This window comes from Leptinotarsa decemlineata, unplaced genomic scaffold (assembly GCF_025532065.1).
Source record: "Leptinotarsa decemlineata unplaced genomic scaffold, Ldec_3_MD MMD2_tig00000576_RagTag_RagTag, whole genome shotgun sequence".
Classification (NCBI taxonomy): Eukaryota; Metazoa; Arthropoda; class Insecta; order Coleoptera; family Chrysomelidae; genus Leptinotarsa; species Leptinotarsa decemlineata.
The window spans coordinates 8808751-8825550 of NW_027412551.1; the positions used below are offsets into that span (position 1 = coordinate 8808751).

General features: G+C 35.6%; 1 protein-coding gene across 2 annotated transcripts in view; it reads left to right on the top strand.

Moving 5' to 3' along the window:
* The window catches only part of LOC111505808 (nose resistant to fluoxetine protein 6), an 89707-nt gene that overhangs the window by 56198 nt on the left and 16709 nt on the right, over positions 1-16800 (top strand). For both annotated transcript variants that reach the window (XR_012465261.1, XM_074174381.1), the window contains exons 3-9: positions 1755-1919; positions 2224-2399; positions 4269-4417; positions 7865-7996; positions 10097-10267; positions 10655-10877; positions 14280-14445. Coding sequence is in view for 1 of the 2 variants with exons in the window: in XM_074174381.1 (XP_074030482.1) it covers positions 1755-1919; positions 2224-2399; positions 4269-4417; positions 7865-7996; positions 10097-10267; positions 10655-10877; positions 14280-14445 (1182 nt within the window). In the remaining variant the exon portion in view is untranslated. The remainder of the gene's footprint in view (positions 1-1754; positions 1920-2223; positions 2400-4268; positions 4418-7864; positions 7997-10096; positions 10268-10654; positions 10878-14279; positions 14446-16800) is intronic.

Here is a 16800-nt window from a genome sequence, read left to right on the forward strand (position 1 = left end):
ACATTCCCCATTGTTACATCCCTACTACTCGTACCAACATACTTCTTTCTTAAAATCAATGAAATTGGAAGTAAAATTAATAAAACTCTCAATATTTTTTCATTATTGTGTCATGGAAATGAAAATACTTCTTTCATCAGTTACCTTTGGTTATTCAACGACAATGTTGAAATTTCAACATAAAAAGGCTTTGAATGTTTTACAAGTCTTTGTTTGAATATATGTCATTGCATAATCACGTAATGTATTAATCCGACATTTGAATATTTTTTATGCTACATCAATCTAGAACAATCAAGATGGTCAACTCAGTAAATGTGGTAAAAGAATGATAATAACCCTCAGTGGCAATAATTGCATGAATTTATTTGCTCTTTAATAAAACGAAATGTTACAATTTGGAAATTAGTTCGACAACCTCTCGACTATTTCTGAAAATTAATGCGACGAGGCGAATTACAGAAATATTCATGAAAACTACTTGATATCTTTGAAACGTTGAGAATATTTTGAAGAAGATCCGCGCTATTCGGCGTTGGCTCCATAAACCTAAAATCAAATGATTTAGGCTACAAAGTTGCTGTTGACTAGTTTTTATGTATCGATTGAATTGCATTCATCATCTTATTTATGAAAACTTTCAACTTCTCACCACTTCTTGGCAAACATATCAGAAAATGATGTTCTGTCTGAATTTGAAAAATGTCTTAACATTCTACATTTGACGACACATCTCAATAACGACACTTTTTTTCCAACTTTTTTAGATTCCTCGAGTATATATTGTCAAAAATTATGATATCTATTTTGATTGAATATATCTAGCTGGTAGAATGAAATGAATGGTAATATAAAATAATATAAATATAATAAAATAATAATAAAGATAATATCAATAATAATAATAATGCTATCGGTATGAAATTCGAGATAGACAAATGTACAATGATCCATCTCAAAAGAGGACGATGCGGAGACTACGGAGAGGATGTGTAGCTCGTAGATGAAAGCATCTTATACCATTTGGATGCTGGAGAGACGTATATTTACCTCCAGGTGGAACGACACCACTTACAAGATATCACAGCAATGATCTCTTGTAAGTGGCAAGTATCAGCACAAACTTCGACAGATCTGGTCATCGAAACTGTCGGGGATCACAGCAGTGAAGAACTCTCTCCGCGGCAAGTATCAGCACAAACTTCGACAGATCTGGTCTGGTTGCTCTACTTGTTTGGAGTATTGAAGAGGACTCAGTAGGAGCTGTATCAACTCGACGTAAAGACCCGAAAAATGATGCATCTCTATAGGAGTTGCATCCCACATCGTCTGTTCCACAGTTGTACTTCCGCCGACAACAGGGAGGCCGTGGACTTTTGAGTTTGTAGTCCTCTTCTCTGCATAGTCCGCGACCATGAGAGAGCAGGAATTGGGGTACCCCCCAAACGGGTTGGTACCCGTTCAGCAAAAAAGCTCAATTGAAAGCCACAGAGATCACCTCACTTCTGCGGAAACACAAGGATAAGCCAATGCATGGGGTCGTCTTTAAAAACATTGAAGTCCTTAGCTTATCATAGGGCCTGACTTTCACTTACCTCAGGTCTAGTGGGCTGAAGTTGGAAACCGTTTTTGATTTCTTCAGCTTCTTTACAATGTATTTCCATATCTGATATGTGACAGCTTTTCAGTGACATGTTTTCAATCGCAATTCCGAATTTAAAATTTTTTCGTTAACATCGTTCTTTATTTTTCAGAATCACTCCAGAGTCACCAGAGCTGCAGATGCCTCCGTCAAACCTGGAATTATCGTTCTCGTCGGCAGTTCAGCAACGGGACCAATGACGCATTCAAGCGGTCCTCCATTTCCAATATCATTTTTTATGTTGAGGCTTCTAGTGAACTCCAGCTTTACTAGTGAAGTAGGTATATCAAATATGCAGCAATGTATAGATAGTTCATACACGTCCTTCGTTTTCAGCTACAGCCTCAATATCGAACCGTGATAATAGTTTATCTTTTATTTATTGGTTGTATTCTTCCGTTTAAATGTCATGTGTTTTGGTGAGATAGTATATTTATTTCATACACGTCCTTCGTTTTCAGCTACAGCCTCAATATCGAACCGTGATAATAGTTTATCTTTTATTTATTGGTTGTATTCTTTCGTTTAAATGTCATGTGTTTTGGTGAGATAGTTTATTTATTTCCATATAATTATTTCAGGAGAAAGTTCTGCATGTGGGTTTATGTTTACCTCATGCATGCACCGATGATGACGTTCAGAAAATGATGGAAGAAACGTCTTCTTCAGCAAAAAGATTAACGGTCAAAGTTGAAGCTGTGCGATCTGAACATAATAAATTCAATATATGGACGGACAAGACGTTTATTGCTTTGAGGTATGTATATATTGAAATATTTGTCTGATATTACTGATATTGATTAATAAATTGATGGATGTAGCCGTTACTACGTGGTAGGAGATCATAATGAAAAATTAGAAAAAAAATTTCTGTGTTTACCACTCCTATTTGCAACTGATGAAAAAATACTGCAGTTTCGTCCTTTAAGGACATTTTCAAACAATTACAATAAACTGAAAATGAATCAACCTGTACTGTACTGTAAAAATAGCTTCTTAACTCAATTGAGTACCTGAAATTTGTTTACCTGTGACAATGTGGATACGCTAATTTGAAAACTGTTGAGTAAACTAGATCAATTTGGTCGGTAGTCAGGCGGATCGACGTAGGTGCCAGATTTCTCCATCTTGTCCACTGAATGCCAGTTCCACATTGATTTTTCTGAAAACCCCCTTGCTTGCAACACTATGCAAGCAAGGGTTGAAAACTCAATTATTTGGAATTTATTTTCAGTTTATTGTAATTTTGAAAGTGTCCTTGTAGGAAGAAACTGCATTATCATCGGTTACAAATGAAAGTGGTAAAAACATAGAAAGTCATTTTTCATGATATTCTGATTACTTTTAGTCAATTCTATATTATCATTTTTTGAGTACGAATTTAAAATTGAAATCCTTATCTCAGAACTAATTTTAGAAAATTGATCGTCCCTTTTATACCAGAAATGAAGAAATTTGTCTATTGAAATGGTATTGCTTGTAAGGCTATTCTTTGCACATGCGCAACCATTTGGTCCTAAATGGGTTTTCTCCGTTTATTGGCAAATGACACCCAAACCTTTTTTATGCCATTATTGTAAACATTCTGATATGAATAAACTTATTATTATTATTCATAATAGTAAATTTGATTATTTCAAAATGGCTTTCAATGAGATAAAGATTCAAGTTTCCCAAAATTCTATTGTCTGAAAGTCCAAATTATCTTCATGAGAATATAATGTTCAGAAATGATATCCACAATTCCAACATCAGGAAAAAAAACCTGATATCAAGTTCTGCACACAGAACCTCCCTCTTCGAAAGAAGCTTCCAGTTCAATATGTGTAAATTATACAGTGCCATACAATGTAATATGATTGAATTCAGAAAAGAACTCAAAAAATATTTACTGAACATTTCCTTATAATTTTACTCATCTCCTATGTTTCCTCCCCTGTATTTTCTTTATTTTTTTTAGTTTGGTCAAACAGTTGATTATTTACTTAGGTCAAGTAGGCTTCGATTAGGTGGGCACGATAAAAATAATATTAGCCTTACTACAACAAGGGTTACGTCAATTCGTGGACATTTATTTGTTTCATTTTAACGTTCATTTCAGTTTTGTTTTCTCAAAAACAAATTAGGTTGGTGTCGTCAGCAAATACATTTTTGGTTACCATGTAAATTTGGTTCGAATATTGAAATTGAATATATGAGAAAATAGGATAGGCCCTAGAATATATCCTTGTGGTGAGTGATATGAAATATTCCCCAGTTCAGATTTGAATTCTTCAATATATACAAATTATTTTCATCCAGCTGAATAATACCTGAATCAAGAATAAACTCTACCCCTATTACCAATTCGATTCAATTTCCTAAGTAATATATCATGGTCAATCGTGTCAAATGCTTTGCACAGATCCAACGATACAAATACTCAAAGTAAAACCTCTGGACAAGATTCGAAAGTAAAATGTTCAATTCTGATTCGTGAATCAGTTGCATTGAAAACTTTGAGTTACTACTTTTTTATTGAATTAACCGAACCATGAAAACGAATTATTGTTATGCAGTTTCATATCATGCTCCTCCGAGCTGAATTTTACGAATATTCAATTCTATAGCTATTTACTTATTTTAGTATTGCAAGTATTATCATCATTTGCCTGTTGATAGCCGGGACTAGTTTCGATTATTATTTGGAACACATGAAAGTATCCAAAATGAAGGAGAAAAACTGTGTTAGTTTCAATGGAAAACTTGATATTACTGATATGAAAGCAAAAAATGGTGAGTAGCGATTATTATGGATTCAACATTCTATTATACAAGTATTTTTGTTTTTGATTCCACCAAATGAGCCCATATAAACAATCCTTTATTGGTGAGAATAATCAAAGTTTACGTAACATTACCAAGAAAAAAATCGCGACACGCGTTTCGATATTCGACAGAATCTTTAGTCACAATACTGTTTTTACAAATTCTGTATCGTGCTTTTATATTAATTTGAATCATTATGAATATTGCTACCTGACAAATTTCTGCATGATGAATTCATTATCTAAACCATTTACCTATCAAGGAATAACTCATAAGACTGGACAATAATGAATAACATTTTTACCTGAGCTCTCATTTCACCTACTTTTAGGATTTGTCGTATTTATCAATTTCCTCGATACAATCTAAATCCAATGACGGGGAACAAGTCGAAACTATTTGATCATTAAGCAATAATCCGGAATTTCTACATCTATTGATTTCTAAACACTTCAAAAGAAAGAGTATTGGACTCTTCTCTTTCAAATTCAATACGCCACAATCGTGATTGAACACATGCCCCTCTTTCAAAAGATGATTCGTAAATATTGAATTGGTCTCTATGTTCATAAAACTACTGCCATGCTCTTTGATTCTTTTGGAAAAAGTTCTTCCGGTTTGTCCAATATATTTTTTTAACAAGAACCACGAGTGTATGTACATATATTATAGCTACCATTGACCAATTGTTACTTTTGTAAGATTAAATAATGATACTAATGATGTACAAACACAAAATTAGTATCATCATTTTCAGGCCACGTTTCACATAATAAAAGAATAAAATGTGCTTGCTGGTTAGATTTTCATAATACTGTCAACAGTATATGTCTAAAGCACACTAAACATTGATCGTCTGTCCGACGAGAGAAGAGGAGCCTGCCTTCCGCTGACGTATGTGTGAGAGAAAGGAAAGCCAGACAAACTGGCCCCATTACGCGTTAAGTAATGAAGCAGGGATTAGGACAAATCTTAAAAGTGGTTGAAATGATAGGTCAGGTAAAAATTGTCATTCATTATTCTCCAGCCTTATGAGTTGTTTCTTGTTCCTAAAAAGTTAAGGTAATTAATTTGTCAAGTAGAGATTTGGTAGATAGTAATATCCATAATGATTCAAACTATTATGTAAGTATGACATAGAATTTATAGACAGTATTGTGAAGTCAGAAGCTACTATCGTAAGCCCTCTATGCCCTCAAAATATCTCAAAAACGGTTCCTACGAACGATACTCAACAAACCTACATGACATCCAAGCGCTTTACTTTGAACTGAAACGCAAATATTAGATATTAGACTATTGTAGTATTCAGATAGGATGCCAGCAGTGTACACGCTTCAAAAATATTTGAAGCGATCTTGTCGCGTGTCTATGGCTTTGAGTGGTGAGTTCGAAGAGATGGACATTAGGAACGATATTTGATAAAAATACAAAAAAAAACAAAAATTCACTGAGATCTATACTCACACATACAAAACTCAACAACACTGTAGAAAAAACAAAAAATTGTAATTATGAAATACCTTGTTCTTGTGATAAAAGTTACATTGGTGAAACCTCGAGACCATTGAAAGTGCGTGAGAATGAACATCGAGATTACATAAAAAATAGACAATTGACAGGATATAAATTGTCAGAACACATTTTAAAATCAGACGGTGAACATCGAGTGGAATGGAATAGGACAAGAATGATTACCAATGAGCCACACTCTAAGAGACGTAAACTAAAAGAATTAATCTTTTTTTTTCTGATATCTGGAGAGAATTGTATTTCAAATAGCCCCTTAGAAATAGACCGTACTTGGCTACCCATCTTGAAGAAAAATTTGGATAGTGGCGAAATGACAACAGACTGATATCGGAGAGCACCTTGTATTACATCGCATGTTTCAGTTGTCAATCAACAACATTGACATAATTTCAAATTTCAAAACTCCTTTGACATCTGTCGAAGAAGTGAAGAAATATATAATCAAAATGGAATGACTGCCAATATATCAGCATTTTCTGTCCATTTCTGAAGACGAAGGCAGATTTTGGCCTCCGAACCGTTAAGATAAGTATCGTATTATTTCCTAACACTTTTTTCGATAGGCAACATTGTTAAACACGACAAGTTACTGATAAATAGAAGATTTTTCTTTGTGAAAAATACTTTGATTTTTATGCAGTAACTTATCGGGGTGAACTAAAAAGTTTGCCCTTCTACACTTGTATAAAGTTCTCCATTATAATTTTTATATTCTTCAGATTGTGGAAAGTAACAAATACCCAAAAAAAGGTCGATAAAAAACTGATTTTCCTCCACAAAAAAAAAGAGTTTCGTTGGATATTTGATGTTTTAATACTTCCCCATTTTAACTATTGTAGAACTATATTGTATTTACGAAAAAAAAAGATATATAGACGCTCCGTATCTTCGAAAGAAAATACCCTACCAAAAATCATCAAACGACGAAATATCCTTAGAATAGTCCCATAATTTTGTGCCACATGTTCAATAAACACTTTGTATATTCACCACATTCAAATATGTTACAATACTTCTATGGACGTTGTAAATGTTTATTAAATTTTTTGTATTTGTATAACTGTTTTTTTTATCGTAGTGTACGCTGGACAGGCCCTATCCCCCGAAGCCCCGATACATTCGGGAGGGCGCGCCAGCATTATCAACCAATGACCACTCCCCACAACCGTGGGGTCCGTTGAGTCCGAGAATCATGTGCCCTGAGCAAGCGCAGTGAGCCAAGAATGACAGCCTTTTGCATCTGTACGGCTAAGATTTCTGCCTTAGTGCGGCAAGCCGGTATGATTTAATTTTAAGATTCGAGAGTAGAGAGGACATCATTCCACCAAGGACTCCAATAATCAGAACAACCATCTTGCCAGAGTGATCTAGATAGAGTCTGCGGAGTTCGAAGAGAAATCTCGATATTTTATCCGTTTTTTCTCCTCTTTTCGGACGATATTCGTTTCGCCAGGAGCTGAAAACTCCATGACAAATATCGTCTTGCTCTGGTGGTCGAGAAGGACTACATCAGGCTTATTAGCTTGCAGAGCCTGAGGGGTGGGGAACGAACAGTTCCAATAAATTTGGCACTTCTCGTTCCCCACAACGGATTCAATATCCCCCGGAGCGTAGGGCAACACCGTGTCTCGTCATTACCGTAAGAGTGCCGTAGACGTTAATATAGCACTCTTAGGGCGTTATATTATTATTATTATAGCGAAACACGTGTCACGGTTTAATAAACTTTCTAGTGGAAATCTCATCTCATCAAGTAACGGTCAATTCTATCATATATGCATATGTTGCTATATCCTAATTATTTTCCAAAATAGGAACCGAATGTTTTCAAAAATACAATTTGATAAACATATCAAAATATTCAAAATTTTCATTTTTCAGGTAAATGTGGAACGTATGCAGTGAATAATAACAATAATATCAGTAATGGCAACAACAATGTTGAGCACCTCCACGATTTCAACATCAACACTGGTTTTAATGATACCTCAGAATCACGGGAACCCATGATAAGTATGTTTATGCCTTTCTATAGATTGAGTTGAAGGTGAACCAAGGTTTTCCTACATAAATACATTCATATATAACCTATCAAAATAAAAAATCGACTAGTTTTGCGAATTTTTCGTTCAATTGATAATGAATGCAATCGTCACTGTATGGACATACTGTATAAAACTAAGTTGAAAACAATCCTATAAGTTATATAGATAAACACAAACATGTTTTGAATTCTTGTGACACAGGCGTATTTATTGAATATTTCAATTTCGTATCTAAATTATTAGCTGGTTTTTGAAATTTTACTACATATTAACGTCCAGTATTGTGGAAAAACCAGTATTCACCATAAAAAGACCTGAAATTCAATATACTCCACAAAACAATACACATTCCTAGAAACTATTAACCTAGAGAAACACCAACACAAAGGATATTACCTGATGTAACCCAAGTACAGGCAAATTTAAAGATACATTTGGATGAAAGGAAAGGACAAATACCTGCACTAAGGTATTCTAATCGTATAAAAGAACAAACAAGAAGATAAAACGTTCAGTAGCAGAGTAGAGCCATGAAGATGATAGCACATCCTGCTATCGAAAGCGCTCGCATATAATAGGTGTTTTTTTTGCTGGTATATTTTTGGCAACACTTTTTGACACATCACGCGTGAATCGTGTCTAGTGTCATTGTCAAACTTGTTCAGTTTGGTCTATAATTTAACCATGAATCGACTTACAAATGAACAACGCTTGCAAATTATTCAATTTTATTATCAAAATTCATGCTCGGCGAAGAAAGTGCATCGTGCTCTTCTTCCAATTTATGGGCAGTTTCGTCGGCCTACTGAGGGAGCTATTCGAAAGCTGGTAACTGAATTTGGAACCCAGTTTACATAATTGGACATTAAACCAGCAACACGCATACGTAGAGTGAGGACCGAAGAAAATATTGCGGCTGTATCCGCCAATGTTCGTGATGGTCGTGAAATGTCGATTCGCCGCCGTTCGCAGCAATTGGGCCTCTGTTACTCCACTACGTGGAAAATTTTGTAATTTTGCAGGATTTGGGTGTAAAACCTTATAATGTACAGCTGTTGCAAAAATTGAAGCCACATGACCTCCTACAACGTCAAACATTTGGTGAATGGCCGCTGGCAAAGTTGGAGGAAGATCCACATTTTTATCGAAAAATTGTGTTCAGCGACGAAGCTCAATTCTGGTTGAATGGATACGTTAACAAGCAATTGGCCGCATATATCGTGTGATTTAACGCTTTTGGATTATTTCTTGTGGGGTCATGTTAAAGCTCAGGGATAAACCAGCAACGACGCTCTGGAAGCCAATAGTGAAGCATTTATACGTGAAATACCGGGCGATATGTTAGAGAGGGTGTGCCAAAATTGGACCTCGCGCATGGGCCATCTAAAGCGGAGCAGCCGACAACATTTGCATGAAATCATCTTCAAGCATTCAATTATATTGATCGTTTTATTGATTCCAATAGAGATTTCACCAGTTTTTTTCAAATTTTTTGTGTTGTTTCGAAAATCAAATCCTATACCTCTCAAAAAATTTCAAAAAATCACCCTTAATAATTAGAAGTTATTAAAGCTTCAAATCATTTTTGTGAATAAATGTTAATATTAAAACATTGAAAATAAAGGAAATGTAACAAAGACAGTTCAAGTTTCATGCGATTTTGAGGCACTAAATCACAGGAGGTAAGCAATTATAAATATCCCGAATTTTATTCAGATATGTAAGATAAACATCCAGCAAAGGATCTTTAGAAAGAAACTAGTGAAGGGAGCAAGATTGTTGAAATGAGTGTCAGATGGGATAAATGAAATAAGCTTATTAGGCTTCTGGAGACATTGAAGAAATTGAGTGATTTGACTTTCTTTCTTTTGCTTCTCTAGACGGTATTTTCTCAAGGCGAGTTGTCATCGCCATTTCTCATATGTATACATAACATAACAATTGTCGACATTTCATTTTCTAATTGCTTAGTTTTCACTGGAGATAATGAAAATCTGAGACCCTATTTCGATTTTTATTTTGAATGGTTATGGTTATTATGGTCCATTTTAATCTGTTTTTATTTCAGAAATGATTATGAGAGAAATGCTGTTGGCATTTTCAGTGAGAATGAATATAAACTATATTTTTGACCAATCTGTAGGAAGTGATACGTTGTCGGTGATACACGGTTTGAAAGCCATAAGCATGGCTTGGGTTATTTTGGGCCACACTTGCATTCTTGCTTTCAAATATTCAGGTGAGTAATATGCCCAATTTAGAATTTTGAAATCAAAGTCTTATTTTCATCTTACACGGAGAAAAACAAAAACAAAAATAGAATAAAATGCTGTCATTTTTGAACTGGTATCAGTGCACTGACACCTGTTATATATAATCCAACGCCCTTCGTGGTATTAGCCAGGGGAATAGTTGTTTTCTAATAGGTGTCAGTCCATTAACCTACAGTATAGGTGAGTTGCGACTGGATTGAATAAATGAATATCGTGATGCCTCATTTCAGTAAGGCCATCTAATTGTTTTCAAAACAATCAATGCTCTTACGTTTTAATATTATTTAAAACCAAGTAGAGTAATTACAAAGTGCTAATATTCATATTTTCAAAACAATTAACATTGATTTTAGACAATATGGAGTTCAGAAGAGTTGTACAGAAGGAATTCATGTTCCAAACTATCACCAATGGAACATACAGTGTGGACACCTTCTTTTTTTCGAGTGGGCTGTTAGTCTCATTTCTATACTTCAGAACGAATGCCAAAGGAAAACTGGACACACTGAATAAGGGAAACGGGTTTGTGGCAGGATTTCTACACTTCATTGGACTGGTCGCCTATCGATTTGCAAGGTAAATATATTGATAATGATAATAATAAATTGGCTTGAATTTATTGGAACTATTTGTTCCCCACCCTCAGGCTCATACAAGCTAATAAGCCTGATGTAGTCCCTCTCGACCACCAGAGCAACACGATATTTGTCGTGGAATTTTTGGTTCCTGGCGAGATGAGTATCGACTGAAAAGAGGAGAAGAAACGGAAAATATATCGAGTTTTTCTCTCCAAACTCCGCAGACTCTATCTAGACCTCTCTGTCAAGATGGTTGTTCTGATTATTGGAGTCCTTGGTGGAATGATGCCCTCTCAGCAGGACAAATGCTGAAGGCTGTCATTCTTGGTTCACTGCGCTTGCTCAGGGCACATGATTCTCGGACCCAATGATCGCTTACCCTACGGTGCGGGGAGTGGCGTTGATTGATAAGGCTAGCGCCCCCTCCTGAATGTATCGGGGCTTTGGGGGATAGAGCCTGCCCAGCGCAAACCTAGGTGGAATAAAATAAATCGACTTTATTGAAAATACAAAAAAAAATATGTAGAGAAACGAGGAAAAAGTTACAGAAGATTCTGGTACTCATTGGCGAAGTCTAGCTCAGAGCTACTCAAACTGAACCAACAAGCACCACTTTAAAATGAACATGAACATACAGAAAATAATAAAACGAATAATGGTGATGGTAGGTACCAGAAGAGGAAAAAAAAATTGTTAAATACCTCTAAAGAGTTGAATCAAATTGATCTGTCCAATAAACATAAATTGAGATTACTGACTATCATAGATATAATTTTTATATTTGTATTCGAATTTGCTAATATTAAATCTTCTCAATTGGCCAGGCAATGCATTTTAGAATTTCACAACACTGAAAAAAAAGATCTCTGAAACTGTGCAGTGCGAAGTCGTGGCATAGTTTTCATTTCTAATATTCATGGAGTGGATATCTTCACGCAGAATTAGTTTGTGTATTCTTTCATGAAAGAAACAACCCAAATGATGAATCATACGGTTTTTCATGTTGAGCCAGCGAGAGTTTTTCGTTTGGAAACAGTGATTTGTTAGTTTGGACTTTTTATGAAAGAGACACAAAGTTAAATATAATTTTCAAAAACTTCAAAAAGCACTCATTAAAAGTTGTAAGATATTCACAACGAGTGAAATTATGATGTTGAAAAAGATTTTGACTATTTAACTGATCTTTATAACTAATTTCTTGGCCTGTGAAGAAAATAAGGCCGTTTCAGCTCTTTAGCATGTTCAGTTTGTTAGTGAGGAGCATAAAAGTTGTTGCCTGACGTCAACGGCGATCCATATTTGCTTCAAAGGGCCATAATTGGTGATGAATCATGAGTATATGAGTCCAATTGTCCCAATGGAAGAGCCCAGAATAGCCAAGACTAAAAAAGCACGCCAAGATCGACTAAATGTCAAGATTTGCTCACTGTTTTTTTCGATTACCGTGGCGTAGTGCATCAGGAGTTCTCGCCTCATGATCATAGGGTCAATAAGAATTATTATTGAAGTTATGCGTTGCTTGCGAGAAGCAATACAAAGAAAACGTCCAATATTGTGGAAGAACAATTCTTGGCCTTTACATCCTGCACCTGCTCACTCGTTATTGCTTGTTCATAAGTTTTTGGCCAGAAACAACACCGTAATCATGCGTTAGCCACCGTATTTACCAGATTTGGCTTTCTGCGACTTTTTCCTGTTTGGGAACAGAATATATGGTTTACTAAGAAATCGCAAACCCCCAATAAAGTAAAATGAGGGTCTTCCAGTCTTCAGGGAAATTGTTCTGCCCAGCATTTGAAGAATGGCAAATTATATCTCAGATGGACGGATTTTTGGTAATCTGAAGAATTTTTGATACCCATTTGTTGAGTTGAATTGTTTCTGATTGTTGGTTTCAGTAAAGCAGAGTACAGTATCATTCTCAAATCAGGATCTATCATCCCCACTTGAAAGCTTGTGTCTTTCAAAAAGTTTTTCACATGAACAATGAATATCTCCAAGAGTTCCAGAGGTCAATGGAAATACAAAGTCATGGGTAGTAAATACTTTTTCAATCTGGGTCAGCTGCATTTGAAATTTCTGATCAAAATACCGAAAGTAATGTGTAACAATATCGATAGTACTTGCGATGCACTGTTTGGAACCTTTGATGTAGTAATGAATATTACATCAAATTTTTCTCAACACCAAACCATTATTTTAACACCTCGACACGTGTTTCCTACACCAAGTAATCACCTTCACGAGGAAGATTGAACTGATTAATGTTCCTCTTGAAGATAATCACTTGGTGATCGAAACACGCGTCGAGGTGTTAAAAATAACACTTTGAGGTGTTAAAATAACATCAAATCACCAACTGGAAGATCGAACTGTTTGATCTTCCTCTTCAAGATGATCACTTGGTGATCGAAACACGTGTCGAGGTGTTAAAATAACGGTTTGGTGTTGGGAAAAACTCCAGTAATATTTAATATCGACAGTGACAGAGTGTAAATTAGATCAAAATATTGAAAGTGATTCGTAACAATATCGACAGTGACAAGGTGTACATTTTTTGAAGATGTTATTCCAGAAACTGAACTGAATAATTGTTTGAAAGATGGTTAGTATGTTTTACGGAGAACATTTATTTCAACGTCTCTTCAATCTTTTATTTTTCTCATCTCAGTTCTAGGACACCCTGATATGTAACACGTGACATAGACATGGAGACAAATAAAGTCTTATGTACTGTTTGGAACCTTTGGTGCAGTAATGAATATTACTAGAGTTTTTCCCAATGCCAAACCGGTATTTCAACACCTAGACACGTGTTTCGATCAACAAGTGATCATCTTCAACTGAAAAATCAAACTGTTTGATCTTCCTCTTGAAGATGATCACTTGGTGATCGAAACACGTGTCATGGTGTTAAAATAATGATTCGGTGTTGGTGATCATCTTCAAGAGGAAGATCAAACTGTTTGATCGTCCTCTTCAAGATGATCAAGACAAGGTGTACATTTTTTGAAAGTGTTATTCCAGAGACTGAACTGAAAATTTTTTTGAAAGATGGTTGGTATGTTTTTCGGTGAACATTTATTTCGACGTCTCTTCAATTTTTTATTTTTTCTCATCTTAGTTCTAGGACACCCTGACGTGTAACACGTGACATAGACGTAGAGACAAACAAAGTAGAAATTTTCTGGGGTCGATATTTGGAAGAGAAAAGTTGGATGTGGTTCCTTAGAAACTGTCTTGATTAAAATGATTTTGAAAATGATATCAGAAACATTTTGATGTTTTAGAAGACCGTTTCTGTTTCTATTTTCATAAATAACGAAGTAATCACATTGTACCATGTACATTGTACCAAAACATCCTGAGTAAACTCATCAGAATTGTATGACATTTTCAGATTGACCGTTCCTTATCTGTTTGCCGTTGGGGTGGTAGAAGTCAGCATGAAGTGGTTTACCTTCAATTCCATCTTCGAACCACCAACCTTGGACCACGAAAATTGCCCCAAATACTGGTGGAGGAATGTTTTATACATCAACACTTTGTTTCCAGCTGAGGAAATGGTGAGTGAAATCCAATGAAGTTATTTGTAAGATAGGGTATAAAAAAATAAAAGAAAAAAAAATAAAAAACATTCCAAACCAAGTTACTTCAGGTGGTATCCACAATCGTCTTCGTCTTCCAGTAATCACCCGAAGACGATTGTGAATACTAACAGTCGAAACGTCGTGAAGTATTTTGGTTAATAATATTTTAAATTACAATGTGTTAAAACAACGATAAAAATAAAATAAATACAACAATAAAAATTAATTGGCGCTCCGGGGCGACTTCATTGATTCCAGTGGCGCATTTGCTTTTTCAGCTGCAGGAAAACCCGGAAAAACCTGCAGCACCACATCATCTGAAGATCTTGATCTAACAATGTCCTCTCTCTCATAAAACAAAATGTAGGGTGTCTCCAGAGGCTCCAATAAATTCAATGCATCGCCAGAACACTTCGTGACACGACTATCGTCAAACTTAAACCAGTCCAGAGCGATCAGGAGTATTGATTTTGCTATTGTTTTGCCCACGAAGAGTATTCAACAAGAACCCCAAGAATTCGGAACAATCCTCTTGTTGTCCTAACGAGTATCTAGTGGACTTCAAAGACTCCAGGAAATCGGTTGGAGGGAAAGATGATACCTTCTTACGAAACTGCAGCTGCATGAACAGTTGTTTGAGTTTGATGAATAAGCAGGAAACATTCCCGTTCTCGTTCATCATTAAAACTTCGTTCTTGAAATTCTTCGTCATGAACAACACTTGTAAAATGCTATTCATGTAACAAGTGTTTCCTAAATGATCCAGTTCAATTTTCTTCTCTAGATTTTCAGGACAACTCTCTACTGATTCGTAAGGAAGAACACGTTTCACAGAATCTCCATAAGAACCATTTCTCAAGCTGCGATCGATCCTTCCAAGTGAAAAAGGGTTTCGTAGAGGGATCGATTCGGCTCTTGCTTCAAGAAGCGCTTCCACTGAAATGGTACCAATTCTACGAGGAATGCAACTCATTTTTTGGGGCCAAGAATGACCTGAGTCCACTGACCGCACTGAAAAAAAAGAAGGTGGATCAATCACTTGTGAATTAACCTTGATAGGAGACTGATAAATATCCACATATTTTGGCTTGTTTCGAAGAGGTTTCAGTTCCGTACTGAAATTAGGGCAATGCATGATCTCATCAAAATTATGTGAAGGAGGAATAGTTCCAAGTACTGAAGCAGCATTGCCACGTTGAATAGCAATACTAATTCTTTCTATCAAAAAAGAGGTAGAACCGTGATCTTTCGTTGCTTGGCCTATTCTCCTTCCGAGTTCATGAACGAATAACAGAGACTCCGGGCCATAAACACCAAAAGTTTCAACCGCTACTGGATGAAACAGATAGTTTTTTCCAAGATTTTGGTATTTTTTTTTCAATTTCTCGCCAGACAATGCTGCAGTTCCAGCAGACTTGGAACTTTCGGCTATATGGGAAGCCGCGACCGTGTCAACGCAAGTAAAGTCCCATACCACAGGTTTACCGTATTTCCATGGTATGAGAGACATGCCATCTGGTCGTTTACCATCATCTCGACTGGTTCCTAAGGGTTCCAGAATTGCAGGAACATCAGCTGACAACATAGCTCGTTTCAATATGTCGTTCACTTGGTGATGTCGAGATATACGCCCTGCACTTCTCCTGCAACTCAAACCATGTGTACCTTTCTCATCAACTATATTTTGGTTTGAAATCTTTTAATTTTTTGTGTTTTATTTCTTTTATTTTTTTTGCTCGTTTTTATTTTTTATTTTTTTTTTTCGTTTCATTTCACTCTGTGGTCATTTTCATTTTTTATCTGGATTATTTTATTTCCACGTTTTATTGATTATCAAAAATTGATATTTTAGCTAATCATTCTAATTTTGTTCTTTTGATTTTTGCTTATTTTTATTTTCATAATTTTTTTTTACTTTTTGATTATTTTATTCGTTTTATTGTATTTTTAATTAACACGCTTTTATTAGCTTCACCTGTATATATGTATTATATATGTTTGTTTGTTTATTTGTAACTCTCAAGCTCGGGATCTGTATTTGACACAATTGTCGATATTATTGCTTAATCTATTCGCGGGCAGATGGTGCTCTACGTAATGTCCTTGATATATCGACATTATTGCTTGATCTATTCGCTGGCAGATGGCGCTGTACGTAACCTCCTTGATATAATTCGAACTCACTTTACATGTATTTCTTCATTCGAAAAAAGTATTTTTTTATTAACACGCGCACCTGCTACCTTATTTGTATTCCTACTTCGCTCGCCTGCTGCCTTGGGCTTGATAGCTGATTTTCAAGCTCCCTCTCCGGAATCGGAAAATATCAAT